The sequence below is a fragment of the Saccopteryx bilineata genome, chromosome 1, assembly GCF_036850765.1.
Source record: "Saccopteryx bilineata isolate mSacBil1 chromosome 1, mSacBil1_pri_phased_curated, whole genome shotgun sequence".
Classification (NCBI taxonomy): domain Eukaryota; kingdom Metazoa; phylum Chordata; class Mammalia; order Chiroptera; family Emballonuridae; genus Saccopteryx; species Saccopteryx bilineata.
Genome location: NC_089490.1, coordinates 42,408,600 through 42,424,535, shown reverse-complemented (window position 1 = coordinate 42,424,535; position 15,936 = coordinate 42,408,600). Strand labels below are relative to the sequence as shown.

Below are 15,936 nucleotides of genomic sequence, written 5' to 3'. Positions count from 1 at the left end.
TATTTATAAGTCTTATTCAAAGGCTAGTAAGGACTTAAAGCTAAAGACTATGTCAGAACTCCAGAAAGTTCCTAATTTTACTGTAATAAAGACAGGGAAATTTTGAAGTTGTGAAGAACTTTTGAGTTCACCTCCACAATTTATTTTTAAAATGTCTATGACTTACTAAATGCTCTCTGAATATCTTTTTGTCACAGGTAATACAGGGGAGTCAAGGCTCCAAATTACTTCCTGTTTCATCCTTGAAATCACCCATACTGCTTCCATTAATCTACTTATAAGCTACAAATGACCACTGCCTCTGCCATGGTTTTTAAAATGTTGAAACACTAAATAAATGAGGTTTATTTTCCTTTTTTACAAAAGGCTAATATCCCTAATTAAACTTCCAATTTCCTTCACCCTATAAATGTATGACATTTGGAATAACCTGATTTTACTGTGTAGGTGATTGAGCTCTATGGTATTATACAAAACAAGCTTAACCATAATGCAACTTTGGTTAGGCAAGTAGAGAAATGAATGCACAATCTAAAGCATTTTATGTTGAATATTTTATTTGCATTCACTATACCCCTCAGCAGTAAAAAAAAAAAAAAAAAAAAAAAAAGAGAGGGACTAAATGGCATATAAAGTGCTTCTATTTTTAAAGTTGAGCTGAAGGTAGACCATTGCTCAGTGACAGGACAAGTTTATAAACTTTTTGTAATGTTAAATTGAAATTTTAAGCCCAGTCATCTCATTTTAAGCAGTTTCTAGTCTAGAATTATTGAAAGATGAGCTTCACATAAATGAACTCCCTGTTGAAATAAGTGCCTGAGTATCTGCGTACTTTTAACTTCAGCTCATTTCTCCTCAGGTGAACATCAAACACAAAGATAGAGGCTGTGTCAGTATAAATCAATTTCCATCTGTGAGTCGCTGTACATACCGATGTGTTTTAATAAAATCAGTAGAAAAGTTGACAGTGAACTTATTAGTTTTGAAAATTTGTTATGAGTAGAACAAAACCAAAAACAAACCTATTCAAATTTGGAAATCCCTAATTCCACCCAGAGAAGGGAGTTAAAGAAGGCTCGATGTCTCATAGCTCTCTCTGTGCAGGAAGGAGAACCTGTACTCTCTCGAGTGGACTCTTGATGACTCACCAACTATATTAATAATTTGCTGTACATAGATTTTTCTCCAAAGAATTGTGACTAGTTATGCAGCTGCAAAAACTTAGTTGCTTCCTTGGAGGCCTTTTTCTGCTGGACTGAACTCTAATTGCTTTTATTTATTAGACTATTTGTCATGCCCCTGGTATAACTGTACACATCATTCACATTCTCTCCTCCTTAAAAATGTGATACTTTATTCATGAGGAAGTAAGTAAGAGCTCACTGCAAATGTGACTGTGTTTAACTGTAATATAACTTTGTCTCAGTCCTTCACAATGAGATGTGATGGAGGAAATGGGTCATTCTTAGTGATAACATTACCATCCAAATAGATGTAAATGATGTTTTCTGTAAGATCAGGTAAAGTAGTTAAGACAGTATAGCAAATAAGTGAATGTTTCTAGAATTACTATTTGTAATTGTTTATTTGAATGACTGGGAGGAAAGACATTAATAGATTTCTTCCAAAAATAGTCCTTTAATGGAACAGCAGCATTTTTTCTTAATGGAACTGTAAGAGCATTTATTTAGAAATAAATTCAAATCTTGTGCTATGAGGGGGAAAAAGACATGTGTTCTCAGTCATCACGACACTCCTTTAATTTCATGTAATGTTGATGAACAGTACCATTAAGTACAAATAGAGAAGACATTAATTTTAAAACAACCCATTCTGTTATAGAGACTTAAGGCTTCCCCCCCCTTTTCCCCCCTCAGTTTTAAGGTAAATCACTTATTAGTTACAAAATAATTGTAGGGCCATAATCACAGACCAAAATCATCTTTTCTAGTTGTATTGAAATGCATAATATGCTAATAAGCTGTTCATTAAATCTGTATTTTCTATTTCTTTTAGGTAAAAGCCCCTTGTATTAACAAAGCTTGCTTGACTATGTTCATAGAATGAGCTTTAATCACATTTTTGGAATAATTTACAAAGATTACAACAGCTTATTACTTTGTAGCTTACCTGAGAGTGGGCAAAATTAGATCTAAGTTTTTGTACAGGACTGCTCCGAGAACAAATACCGATGATTCATCTAATTCTAGAAAAAATAAAAATTTAACATATTAGCAAAACAGCAAGAAAAAGACTATGCCTTACAAAAGTTTAATCTACTGATGACAAGGGGATTCTGGGACTGGCTGATGCAAAGCTGGGCAGAGGAGATGCCTTCCCTAACCATGAGTGGGTAGGTTGCCCCCACGCTCCGCACGCTAATTGAAGCTCTAAAAGATGTGTTGTCAGTGGTTTTGTGCCAGAAAGTAACAGTCTTTCCTCAAGTTAAAATAAGGAGCTGCTTTAGTTGCAGCTAATGAGTTTAAATTTCCAAAGATATAGGAAAAGAAAGACAATTTTCTTTTGCAACTCTAAGTCCTGAAGTCAAAATTTCCAAGGTAAACATTAAGGTCACCTTGTCACTGTTGGAAATAGACATTAATGTTAGAGAATGATGAAGATGTTTTAAAACTTAATTTTTTTCTTAAATTTGTTTTTATATACTAAAACAATAGCTTCACACCAAAGCCAATGTGAGGAGGAAGAAATAAAAATGACACTGCATGGAAAATGCAGCACATTTCGTTACCTAAGTTAAAACATTAGACTGCAGACTTTTCCTGGAATAGGACTGTCAATACTGAAACACGATCATGTCACAGTTAGATCTCTAATTTGCACTTGGATTTTTTTTTCCATTTTAATAGATCCTCTGCTCTAATGAATTCAGAGATGTAAAGACCAAAGGTAAGTTTTCTATATGTACAAAATTAGTTTAGTTTAGTTTGGAGACTGTTTCTAAATTGTTTAATAATGGAGATTTATGTGTAGGCTTTTATTTTTTATACTTTTTATCTTTTTTGTTGCGACACCTTAGTTGTTCATTGATTGCTTTCTCATATGTGCTTTGACAGCGGGCCTTCAGCAGACCGAGTAACCCCTTGCTCAAGCAGTGACCTTGGGTCCAAGCTGGTGAGCTTTGCTCAAACCAGATGAGCCCGTGCTCAAGCTGGTGACCTCGGGGTCTTGAACCTGGGTCCTTCGCTTCCCAGTCCAACACTCTATTCACTGTACCACCACCTGGTCAGGCTATACTTTTTATCTTTTTAATATTTACCTTTTTTTTATTCCTTTCTCTTAGGCTCTAGAGAATATTATACTTCATATCCTGTTTGAGAATATTTTTTTTAACTTTTATTGAAATTATTGTGGTAATAATGGTTAATATAATCATATAGGTTTCAAGCATACAACTCTGTACTTTTGTTAAATGATCTTATCAGAAATGTGTTGTTCAGAATCCAAGTTATCTCACATATCTACCTTTCGATGACACAGGAGTGAAGATGGTTTTTGGAATGACGACTCTGTCTTCTGAGTTCCTTGCCCAGTCGACCATTCCCTTCCGTCCTTTCATCGGGAAGTTGATGTCTGTCAGCACAGACGCTGCCGGGAGCTTCTGAATGCTAGCCACTATTAAAAAGTAATGATAATGTCAACTAAAATCTTCCAGTGTAACCAAAATTGATCACATTAAACCTTGTAGTATATTCAAAATAAAATTTCAAGTCAAAATTATATTTATCAGAGTTACAAAACAGACTTATTTTTTATTATTAGACAATATCATGAAATGCTGATTATTTTACTTATCAATCTAGGCTTCTGTTGCTTTCAGTAGCAATCACCCAACGACGGTCAATGGTGGGGTGATACGCTAGTAGCACCAGCAGGAGCCACCGTACTCATTCATGGGAGGCCTCCATTTCCATTGTTGAACGCTCATGCTGTACTTTTTGTTAAGTATTTTGATTACCATCCTTGATTCATAGATTAAAATTTGCTTTTAAATCTGAATTTTATCTTTAGAATAAATGTCTTGTATTTATATCTGAACACTGTCTTTAGAACAAATTGTTGATGGATCCGATGGGATACCATGAAGACATGAAAAGCAAAACCACATTGCTCTGGGGACAGAACTGTTAGAATGCAAATAATGAAGCAACATGAATATTGTAACCATTAAACCAATATAATATGAAGAAACAGTGAACAAATACAACAATAACAAACAATTCTTAAAATGTAACTCCACAATGGAAAATAATAAATGTATGTATATATATATATATATATAAATAAAAATTTCTCTTTACTTATAATAAATGTTTTAATATATTTTAAAATAATGAATATGTTTGGTAATACCTGGATATATGCTGTTATATATTCAATGTTATATATTTATTATATATATACAAATATACATATAAACCTACATAAAATGAAACTATGATAAATATTTAAGTACTTACTGATTATATGCATTTTCAAGTAAGTAATGTAATGTTTATAACTTTTAAAGCAGTCCATACTTGTTCTGCATTAAAGTTTTAGGTGCTCCATGAAAGATTTAAGTAGAAAAATAGGGACTTTCTAAAAGCTGTCACAATAGAAAGTTAAAGTAAGAAATCATCAGGCCTGACCCGGCGGTGGCTCAGTGGATAGAGCCTCAACCTGGGATGCTGAGGACCCAGGTTTAAAACCCCAAGGTTTCCCACTTGAGTGTGGACTCATCTGGCTTGAGTGTGGGGTCACCAGCTTGAGCGTGGGATCATAGACATGACCCCATGGTCACTGGCTTGAGCCCATGATCACTGGCTTGAGCAATGGGTCACCAGCTCAGCTGGAGCACTGGTCAAGGCACATTGAGAAAGGAATCAGTGAACAACTGAAATGCCACAACTATGAGCTGATGCTTCTCTTTACCTCCCTTCCTTTCTATCTGTCTGTCTGCCTCTCTAAATTAAAAAAAGGAAGCTATTAAGTGTCTCATAAGAGGATTTCATTCTAAAGAAACTTGTAATTTAAATTAAGAGAGGATAAAAATTAATAATTTAATAATATTAGTTGTATTTATATAAATATATTAGTGAGCCACATGGCTAAGTTCCAAATTAAATTAGTTATCTATTATTCTACTTTAATAAAGCACTTTCAGGCTATTCTACACATCCATTATCAGCATCGATGGAGTTTCATTTAGCTTATAATTTGATACAATAAGCCTAAAAAGGGATTTTTGCAACAGAATGATGAAGGAAAGAGGCTGCATAAATTAGTTATGGATGTTAAATGCTGTTTTTGAATGACAGCTCCAAATAATTTCTTTTTTTTTTTTAATAAATTTTTATTAATGTTAATGGGATGACATTAATATTTCAGGGTACATATATTCAAAGAAAACATGTCTAGGTTATCTTGTCATTAAATTATGTTGCATACCCCTCACCCAGAGTCAGATTGTCCTCCGTCACCCTCTGTCTAGTTTTCTCTGTGCCCCTCCCCCTCCCCCTAACTCTCTCCCTCCCTCCCTCCTGCATCCTCCCTCCCCCCACCCCTGGTAACCACCACACTCTTGTCCATGTCTCTTAGTCTCGTTTTTATATTCCACCAATGTATGGAATCATGTAGTTCTTGTTTTTTTCTGATTTACTTATTTCACTCCGTATGATGTTATCAAGATCCCACCATTTTGCTGTAAATGATCTGATGTCATCATTTCTTATGGCTGAGTAGTATTCCATAGTGTATATGTGCCACATCTTCTTTATCCAGTCTTCTATTGAAGGGCTTTTTGGTTGTTTCCATGTCTTGGCCACTGTGAACAGTGCTGCAATGAACATAGGGCTACATGTGTCTTTACGTATCAATGATTCTGAGGTTTTGGGGTATATACCCAGTAGAGGGATTGCTGGGTCATAAGGTAGTTCTATTTGCAGTTTTTTGAGGAACCACCATACTTTCCTCCATAATGGTTGTACTACTTTACATTCCCACCAACAGTGTATGAGGGTTCCTTTTTCTCCGCAGCCTCTCCAACACTTGCTATTACCCGTCTTGTTGATAATAGCTAATCTAACAGGGGTGATTTAAATTTTCAAACCATGTCTTTGTTGTTCATAAATAATCCAGTTCAAGTGTTCTTAAAGTTCAAATCCTCCACTGCATATATAGATGAACAGTTCATCACATTATGGCACATTCTTCCTTAAGGGTCCTACTGTAAGCTCTATCCAATATGCAAAACTAAGTTCATCTACTTTGAAATTTCTTCATTTTAACTTTGGTTGTATTAGTGTTGAAGAAAATTTATTTCACTTCTCTGCTTTAAAACTGGCAAAGAAAAATGAAGGATTTTCAACTGTCATACAACTGGTGCTTACTATAAAGGAAAATAAAAGATAAATTGCTGGGCATTAAAGTCTAATAATAATTCCTCTATTTCTATATATATTGAATAGAAGAAAATAACAAATAAAGAAAATATTTTATTTTACTTATTAATTTTTAGAGAGATGAGAGAGGAGAGAGAGAAAAGAGGAAAAAGCAGGAAGCATCAACTCATAGTGGTTGCTTTCTGTATGTGCCTTGACCAGGCAAGCCCAGGGTTTCGAACTGATGACCTCAGTGTTCCAGGTCAATGCTTTATCCACAGGTCAGGCAACATTTTCTATCAACTATATATCACCTTATTCTGAATAAATGCTAGTTTAATACCATAGTCTTAAAAATATAAAAATGATATATTTATATGTACATCTATCTCATTTTATAAAATGCATTCATTCTTCAATTAGAGGTACACTCTCTGTTAAGTTATAGCTATATAGATTAGATTGTACTTTTGAAGACATTCGAAATTAAAGTAATAAAAAGATAAATTACAATCACTATTAATTTGTGCAAAAGTCCTTTGAATTGCATAGTCTTGAGCATAAAGAGAACATAAAAAATAAACATTATTTTAGTAGAAATGCAGTTTTAAAGATGGTATTTCAATAAATATATTATAAAAAGGGATATGACTTTACAGATTCAAATGCTAGCCTTCAAATTATTCGTACCTGCTCCATGAAATAATAAATGTTTAAAATTCTACACCTTTAACTTAAACGTATCTAGGAAGATTCCTAAGATGACATTGGGGTTCTTCATAACCCTGAACTAATTAACCAGAAAACCTATTTCCACAGAGCAAAAATAATTTAAAGATTACTTTTATTTCCTGCTTTTTTTAGTCCCTGCACCAGACATTTGGACCAAGCCAAACCTTAATTCTTTCCCTTCTTCACCAAGTTTAATTGTTCAAAACCCTTAAGCAAAAGTTTAGAAGCATTTTTAGCATTTAGAGAACCGGGAAACTCATATGTTAAGTGAATAATAAAGAGATCAAATTAAAAATAAGCAATGTAAATTATATCAAGTCCAGGGTTGACAAGCGGACCTACATGCAAAGCATAAGTGCAAATCTATGTACTTTGGTTCTGTAATAATTTTCTTTATTAAAACCAGTCATTGTGGTAGTTTAGATGATAGAGTTCTCAAAAAATTGAGAGAATGTCTTTCTTTTCTTTAATTGAATTTATTAGGGTGTCTTTGGTTTGCAAATCCATATAGGTTTCAAGTGTACAACTCAATAAAACATCATCTGTACACTGCGACTTATGCCCATTGCCCCAAAACAAATTCTCTTTCCATCTCCCTTCTACCTCATTTTGCCCATCCTCACCTTCCTCCACCCTCCTTTCCCTCTGGCTGTCACCACACTGTCGTCTATGTCTATGGGTTTTATACATATACATACCCCCCCCCCCACACACACACAGTTTTTTTGTGTTTTTTTTTGTTTGTTTTGCTTTAATCCCTAAACCTTCTTTCATTCAGCCCCTAAACATCCCTCCTCTGAATGCCGGTCTGCTCTATGTGTCCATGCCTCTTTTCTATTTTGTTATCCTTTTGTTCATTGGATTCACATGTAATTGAGATCATATGGTATTTGTCTTTCTCTGACTGGTTTATTTCACTTTAGTGGAATAATCTTCAGCTACATCCATGCTGTTGCAAAAGATAAGATTTCTTTACCTTTAAGACAGAGTACTATTTCATTGTTTAAATGTACCAACGGGCACTTGGACTATTTCCAGATCTTGGCTAGAGTAAATAATGCTGCAATGAACTTAGGGATGTCTACATATTTTCGAATTGGTGTTTCAGGTTTCTTTGGATGTATTCCTAGAAGTGGGATTGCTGAGTCAAAAGAAAGTTCCATTTTTAATTTTTTTTATAAAATTCATACTGTTTCCCAGTGTCTGCACCAATCTGCATCCCATCAACAGTACACAAGGGTTCCCTTTGCTCTGCAACCTTGCCAACACTTGTTTGTGGATTTATTGATGATTGCCATTCTGTTAGGTGTAAAGTGATATTGCATTGTGGTTTTAATTTGCAGCTCTCTAATGATTATTGACGTTGAGCAGAAAATGCCTTTCTTACAGAAGATTAAAGTACTTAGAAGAAACCTCAAAGGACACAGTGTTTCTGAACAGATTGTTATATCTTTCGAATTCTCTAAGAATTACTCTGAATTTACTGTATTGTGTTTTCATTACAACACTAGATTTGATTTCTGTACAATAATAGATGACTTGTCACTGATAAACCTGGATGCAAAACCAGCTGCATTTTCATTTTGTAATTTTAATACTTTTATTTTGAACTTGGACATGCAGCACAAAATTCCTTTGAGAGCATCATGTCTGTTACAGGCCAAGCTTTTAAAGGATGTACATTCAGCATAGATTTTTGCTCATCAGAAAGAATAGGAAATTTTTGTAGATGGGTCTAAAAGCACATGAGCCCCTTTTTCTTTGTTTTCCTCTTTCTTTTCTTTATTTTTTTTATAACCACTGGGCCCTTTTTTCTTTGGTTCATGGATGCAGGGTAATATTTCGCACTATGTTCCTGAGGAAAATCATGAGGTTTTTACCCTTTGCGTTTAACCCTTTGAGTAGTACGAACATTCATGTATGTCCTCGTGCCTCCTGACCATCCAGAGTAGAATTGATTTATTTTAAAAATGTGTAAGGCAACATTAAAAAGGGAAATGTATGTTCTTCTTGTATCCATAAATTGGTTATCAAAAACCATAATTTTAAGTTAATAAAACTGGAACTAGAACTAATTTCATTTTTTGAAAAAAACCTCACTCCCAGGGGTCAGTGAGCATGAAAATCTCACTACTCAAAGGGTTAAAGAGGTCTTGGAAGATAGAAATGTCTTATTCAGCCTTACAATATGAATGATGCACAAACAAGTTTGAGTTAATTACTTCTTACACCAGTTGCATCATGGGTAAATGAAGGGAAAACTCTATGGAGCAAAAGTACGTGGATGGACACAGCAGGAAGAAGCAAAATGGGCCAATAAAGGAGCATGGCAGCTGGCCAGACTGACTTAAGTGTAGGCTCTGGACCTGGGCCCTGGATTTAAATCCAGGTATTTTAGGATAGCTACAATGTTCTAGTTTGGGGGGCAGTCTCAGTTGATCTCTGTTTTGTGTAATTGTGACTAGCATTCCCTAACACTCTCAAAAGTTTCATTTAAGAAGATAAATTCCATGTTTATCTTATATGTTGTGTGACCCTGGCCAAATAACCCCTCTGTGCCTCAATTTCCCCTTCTATAACATGGAAATAATATCTATTTGCTCAGGATGTTGCAGGATGAAATAAGACAAGCACCTACTACCTGGTTCGTGTACTCATAGCAAGCACATAGGGATTGAGCAGAGTCCACATGTAGTGTAATCTGCTGGCATTTAGCAGTTTAGAAAGCCATGGTTTTTATACTTATATAATAATGCTGAGTGCCTTGTAAAATACTGAGGGCACATGGGAGGGAAAGGAAGAGTGGCTGACACTCATTGTACAATAATTTAGTAAGTATTTATTAAATGCCTCCTCTGTGCTGGGCACTGCTCTCACCATAGCATTTGGCCAAGTGCTTTACACATGGTATCTTAATTACTATTTAAGACAAAACTTGGAGATACCGTATTTCCCCATGTATAAGACTCACCCTTTTTCGAAAAACTTGGGGTCTAAAAACTGGGTGCGTCTTATACAGTGGTTGTAGATTTTTAACTGGCATTTCCCACTTTTTCACACTTGTGTTTGCGCTCATTGTTGAAGGCAGTGATTCGTCATCAGATACAGATAAGGACAAACTAATGGATGGGAGTTTTGAGTGATGAGGAGTTATATGAAATTTATGATGAATAAAACTAGAGTTCAATAACTTTATGTAATACTTTTTTTTTTTTAATTTTGGGCCCCAAAATTAAGGTCTGTCTTCTCATGGGAGCATCTTATGTGTGGAGAAATAATGCTATTGTCAGTAACCTCTTTGTTACCTGTACCACCATGTTACAAATGACCAAGTGGACTCTGTTAATAATAACATGGTATTCAGTGGACTCTGTTAATAATAACATGGTATTCAAACCTCAGTTTGTCTACTCAGAATTATTTGTGCAGTTTGTGGTACAGTTTGAGTTTACCTAATAAGTTAACAGCAAATTTACTTTGCCTTACTGTAATATTTTTGTACTGACTATAAAAAAAGAATATTGATTCAAGTAGAGGAAATAAAACTATCTTACTTGCCAAACAGAAGATCAAAACTAGGTACCATTAAATAATGGCAATTATCAAAAGGGGAGATTAAAAAATACATATAATTATATATAATCATATAGATTATTCTATAATTATTAATTAATTAATAAATATGAATACATATGCAATATATATAAACATATGATTAATATATATTTAAACATATATTAATATATATTTTAATTATATATATAAATGCTGAGCACAACCTTTATGTTGTCACATGTTTATAAAAAATCACCTTTTAGAAATCAGAAAGACTGGTGTGTAGGAGACATTCAGAGAACTTTTAGTGCTCTCCTATTCAGTTTGCTTCCTCCATTTACTGTATACTTTCCAAAGGCTGGAATTAGAAACTGGAAGGCTATAGAGAAGTATCTGGCTCACTAGAGTGCAGCATGTACCCCTCCCATCCCAGGAAATGAAGTCATTTTGCAGCGGCATCTGCAAAGACCCCGGTGCTCTGAGAGCACCCCTCAGCGCCATCTTCAGCAGCACCACCACACAGTGTAGGGTCCCCATGTTCCTGGAGCAGCACGCAGAGACTTAGATGAGAAAAGCTGCTTCTCTTCTGTACTTTACAGATTTTTTTAATTAATTTTTTTATAGAGACACAGAGAGAATCAGAGAGAGGGATGGACAGGAACAGACAGAGAGGAACAGAGAGATGAGAAGCATCAATCATTAATTTTTTGTTGAGCATTGCGACACCTTAGTTGTTCAATGATTGCTTTCTCATATGTGCCTTGACTGCGGACCTTCAGCAGACCGAGTGACTCCTTGCTCGAGCCAGTGACCTTCGGTCCAAGCTGGTGAGCTTTTGCTCAAACCAGATGAGCCCTTGCTCAAGCTGGCAACCTCGGGGTCTCGAACCTGGGTCCTCGGCATCCCAGTCCAACGCTCTATCCACTGCATCACCGCCTGGTCAGGCTACAGATTTTATTTAAAGAGAAAATCAGAACCCTCTCATTTTTAAAAGTAGACAAATTAGATAGGCAGTCAATAACATAACTATATGGCATATCAAAGATACTTTGTTGAACCTAGTTTTTAATGGCATATTATATGTATTGAAACTTAAAATTAGTTAACCATTTTGTATATTTTTTCCAGCAACAAAATTAAAATAAAATAAAACTTGTAAATTGTGTTTGTGAATCATCAGCTTTAGATTCTGTTTGGCCATTTCAAAGCTTAGGAGCCTCTGTACAGTTGGGCATGCTTCTTTTTCCCACTAAAGGTCTTTCTGCCAGACTGGAGTGGCCTCTGTGGGGGTCTCACTCTGCCTCTTCTAGGGTCACTCCTACTTCCCGACACGCAGTCACGCCTGCACAGGTGGTACACGCACTCCATACTGATGACTCTTGGACTCGCTCACTAAAACCCATAGACCAAATCTTCCCTATCAGCTATTTTTGTTTGATCTGCGAGCTAAAAGTAGTTTTTACATTCTTAAATGGTGCAAAAAATTTTACGATTATTATTTCTTGACATGTGAAATTTAAATAAAATCCAAATCCCAGTGTCCACAAATAAAGTTTTATTGGGACAGACACACCCATTCATATATATGTGGTCTAGGGATGCTTTCCTGCAACAATGCCAGAGTGGAGTAGTTTCAGCACAGACTGTAAAGCACACAAAGCCTAAAGTATTTACTACCTGGCCTTTTGCAGAAAAAGATTGCCTATCCTGGTTCTAGACATATGCTGGAGAAGCTATTTTTAAATATTATACATTTCCTTTAAAGAGAAGTATTTTTTTTTCTTTTTTCTTTTTATTTTTTTTGTATTTTTCTGAAGTTGGAAATGGGGAGGCAGTCAGACAGACTCCCGTATGCGCCCAACCGGGATCCACCTGGCATGCCCACCAGGGAGCGATGCTCTGTGCATCCAGGGCGTTGCTCTGTTGCAACCAGAGCCATTCTAGCGCCTGAGGCAAAGGCCATAGAGCCATCCTCAGCACCCGGGCCAACTTTGCTCCAATGGAGCCTCGGCTGCGGGAGGGGAAGAGAGAGACAGAGAGGAAGGAGAGGGGGAGGGGTGAAGAAGCAGATGGGCACTTCTCCTGTGTTCCCTGGCCAGGAAATGAACCCAGGACTCCTGCACGCCAGGCCAACGCTCTACCACTGAGCCAACTGGCCAGGGCCAAGAGAAGTATTTTTTAAAAGCATCTCAGTCTGCATTTTTTTCTGTTTCTGACGACTGTTTTTTTGTTTTTGTTTTTGTTTTCTGTGCTACACAGAATATAGTGAGGAAAGTTTAAACTGACTGTGCCAAATTTCTTTCAGTTTTTAAAAAGTATGTTTAGTGGAGTTTTAAAAACAGGAACTTATAAGCATTCATCTTCTCGACTCTAGATAGTTCATAACTTCACTCCTAAATAAAATTAGATGTGAAATGGGTATCATTGTTGTTTGTATACCTGAATAGTAAAAATAAGTCAATATAAAAAATGCTTTAGGAAATAAATTCTTTGAACCAGTGAAATGAAGAACAAGGGTCCCTGAAGAGGAAGGAAGGAGCACTAGATGATAATTAACTAAGTAGACATCTGAAACCTACATAATTTCATTAACCAATATCACCCTTATACATTCAGTAATTTATTTTTAAATGAGAGCTTTTGTATGTGCATTATGATTGACTCTGTGCGTGTTATTGTTTTTGATATTTAAGGGTGTTTAAACATTCCTAGAGAGATAATTCTGGAAATTATGGGGAGTTAGGCACCAATCAGGCAGAAAACAACAACTAAAGTCAACAACAGAAGGGCTTCCCAAGATAGTGACTCATCTATTTCCAGCAGAGTAATAGCAATGGAAAGTGAAAACAGTAAGGACAGTAGAGATCACTGTAGATTGAAGAGTTCATTCTGGAAATTCCTTCATCCAACAAATCTCCATTGATCCCTGAGAGTATTCCAAGTACTGTTCTATCACTGAAGATTGAACAAGTGAGAAAGACACATAAATTCTTCACCTGTAAAGAGCTCATACTCTAGTGGGGAATACACACAATTGGTAAAATTGGTAAGTGAACAAACAACTCAAATTATTCTAGATTGTGATAGGTAGCATGAAAGAAATAGCTTGCCAAGGAAGGCCTTTCTGAAGAGGTGTAACTGGGCTGTGATTCGATGGTTGCATATGAGCTAAGGGAAGAGTAAAAGGCTGTGAAACCCTTAGGGCTTGGGAAAGGTTCATATTGTTCCAGAAGTGTCAGAATGATAGTGTCTGGGCAGGAAGGATGACATAAGCAAAGCATGGAAAGAGGGAATAATATGTCCTGGAGAAATGGTAACATTTTTAATGGGGCAAAAAGGTTTAGTTAGAGTAGGAAAGGACACTGAAAACAATTCTGAACTCTAAAAGATCTGGCAACCTGAAGCATGATCAAATTTAGAAATCAGAGATGTAAACTGGATACCTCCTAATTAGAAGTAATAGTTGATAATGTAGACATGAATTTGTTCTCCTAAAGCGAGAATACAATGGACAGTTTTATTCATTCAACAAATATTAATTTACCAATAATATACCATTAATATATTAATAATTAATATTAATATATTAGTAATTGACATGTTAGCACAGTTCCGGACACTATAAACAAAATAGTGAAAGTCGCTGTAACCATGGGGCTGGCATGGAATAGAATGCCAATGATAATAAACAACATGATAGAGAATTTGGACAAGTTGGAAAGCTTAGGAAGGCTCCTTGGTAAGCTGGCATTTGTGCAGACACCTGAACAAAGTAAGAGGAAGAGTTAACAAGTAGATGATAGAAAAAAGCTGCAAAACGTAGTTTAGCAAAGGTTCACTTTTAGAGGATAAAGAGAAATAAACAGGAAAAAACCCCAAAAATAAATGGAGAAGAAAAGATAGATTGATTGATCGAGAGAGAGAGAGAGAGAGAGAGAGAGAGAGAGAGAGAGAACGGGAGGGAGAGATAAAACCACAACAGTAAACTAACTCAGGAAAAACAAGATATAGTTTAATAATGGCAGAGTAGCTTCATAAGTAGTCAAAGACTTTGTAAGTTTTGGAGAAGGGCCATTGTTCTAAAAATATGAAGATCATATTCCAACACTAGGCTCAGGTCATGCTGTATTATAGATGTTGGCAAACTTTTCCTATAAAGGATCAAAAAGTAAATATTTTCATCTTTGTGGGCCATAAGGCCTTTGTTGAAACTATGCAACTCTGCTAGTAGGATGTGCAAGTAGCCACAGAGATTTCATAAATGAATGATAATACATGAAAATATGGTATTCAATTATATAATAAATATTTTCTTATATGACTAGTATTGTCTCTGCAGTCAAATTATACATGAATGATTGTCTTATTTGCTGACCCTGGTTGAGAAGTTGTTTTTGTTTTTTTATTCCACTACAGAGCATTTGCTCTCTAACTAGAACATTCTTTTTCACTTTTACCCATAAGTCTTGCTCAATTATTTTTTCCTTAGCTTGGTTTGTCTTCACTGCCACATCTAAAGAAATTCAACTCCCTCCAATTCTTGTCTATTATACCATCCCTATGGCCCTATTCACAGTTAAAAATTGTCTAGTTTCTGTGGACTGCCTCCCACACTAGAGTGTAAACTCCAAAAAAACCCATGAATTTTCCCTATTTACTATTGTGTGATAAAATCCTAACATGTATTAGTGTTTAATACAACACCCCATATTTTTTTAATGAATAAGGTTTACCAAAGTTTTACTGGGAGGCATTGGGGTTTAATGTGATATCTTTGAACCCTGGAGACAGATTTAGTTTTCCAATTACCTTCTGATCTTTGGCAAGTCATTTAATTGCTCTTCAGTTTGACCATCTATAAAAATCAATAGCCTTTCATGATGATTAAGCCAAAGGCAGTTAGTTCATTTCCTATACACAGTAAGATACAGTATGTCAATTTCCTTTTATTCTTCACCTCAAGCATTTTCTGCCTTGTGTAAAATACTGTGGAGGACCCAAAAAATTTTTAAAGTTTTTCCACATAGTAAAAGATTGCAATATAGTGAGATACCTGTTTCTCACAAAGATCTTAAGTGTGGGTAGGGTAGAATGGGTTGAAGAATTGTTCTTCTGAATTCCAAAAGTGTCTACTTGAACTGTTCAACTGAAAATCATCAGCCATCTCAAAGGTAGCATATTCAAAATTTAACTCTTGACCCTGGATGGTTGGCTAAGCAGATGGAGTGTTGGCGCAGTGAGCAGATGTACCAGGTTCGATCCCGGTTAG

General features: G+C 35.6%; 1 protein-coding gene across 3 annotated transcripts in view; it reads right to left on the bottom strand.

Annotated features, from left to right (window-relative positions):
- Positions 1–15,936, bottom strand: part of ADGRB3 (adhesion G protein-coupled receptor B3) — a 788,922-nt gene that overhangs the window by 361,215 nt on the left and 411,771 nt on the right. For all 3 annotated transcript variants that reach the window (XM_066253172.1, XM_066253185.1, XM_066253176.1), the window contains 2 exons: positions 3,484–3,633; positions 2,131–2,206 (listed from right to left, as the gene is read on the bottom strand). In XM_066253172.1, the coding sequence (XP_066109269.1) occupies positions 2,131–2,206; positions 3,484–3,633 (226 nt within the window). The remainder of the gene's footprint in view (positions 1–2,130; positions 2,207–3,483; positions 3,634–15,936) is intronic.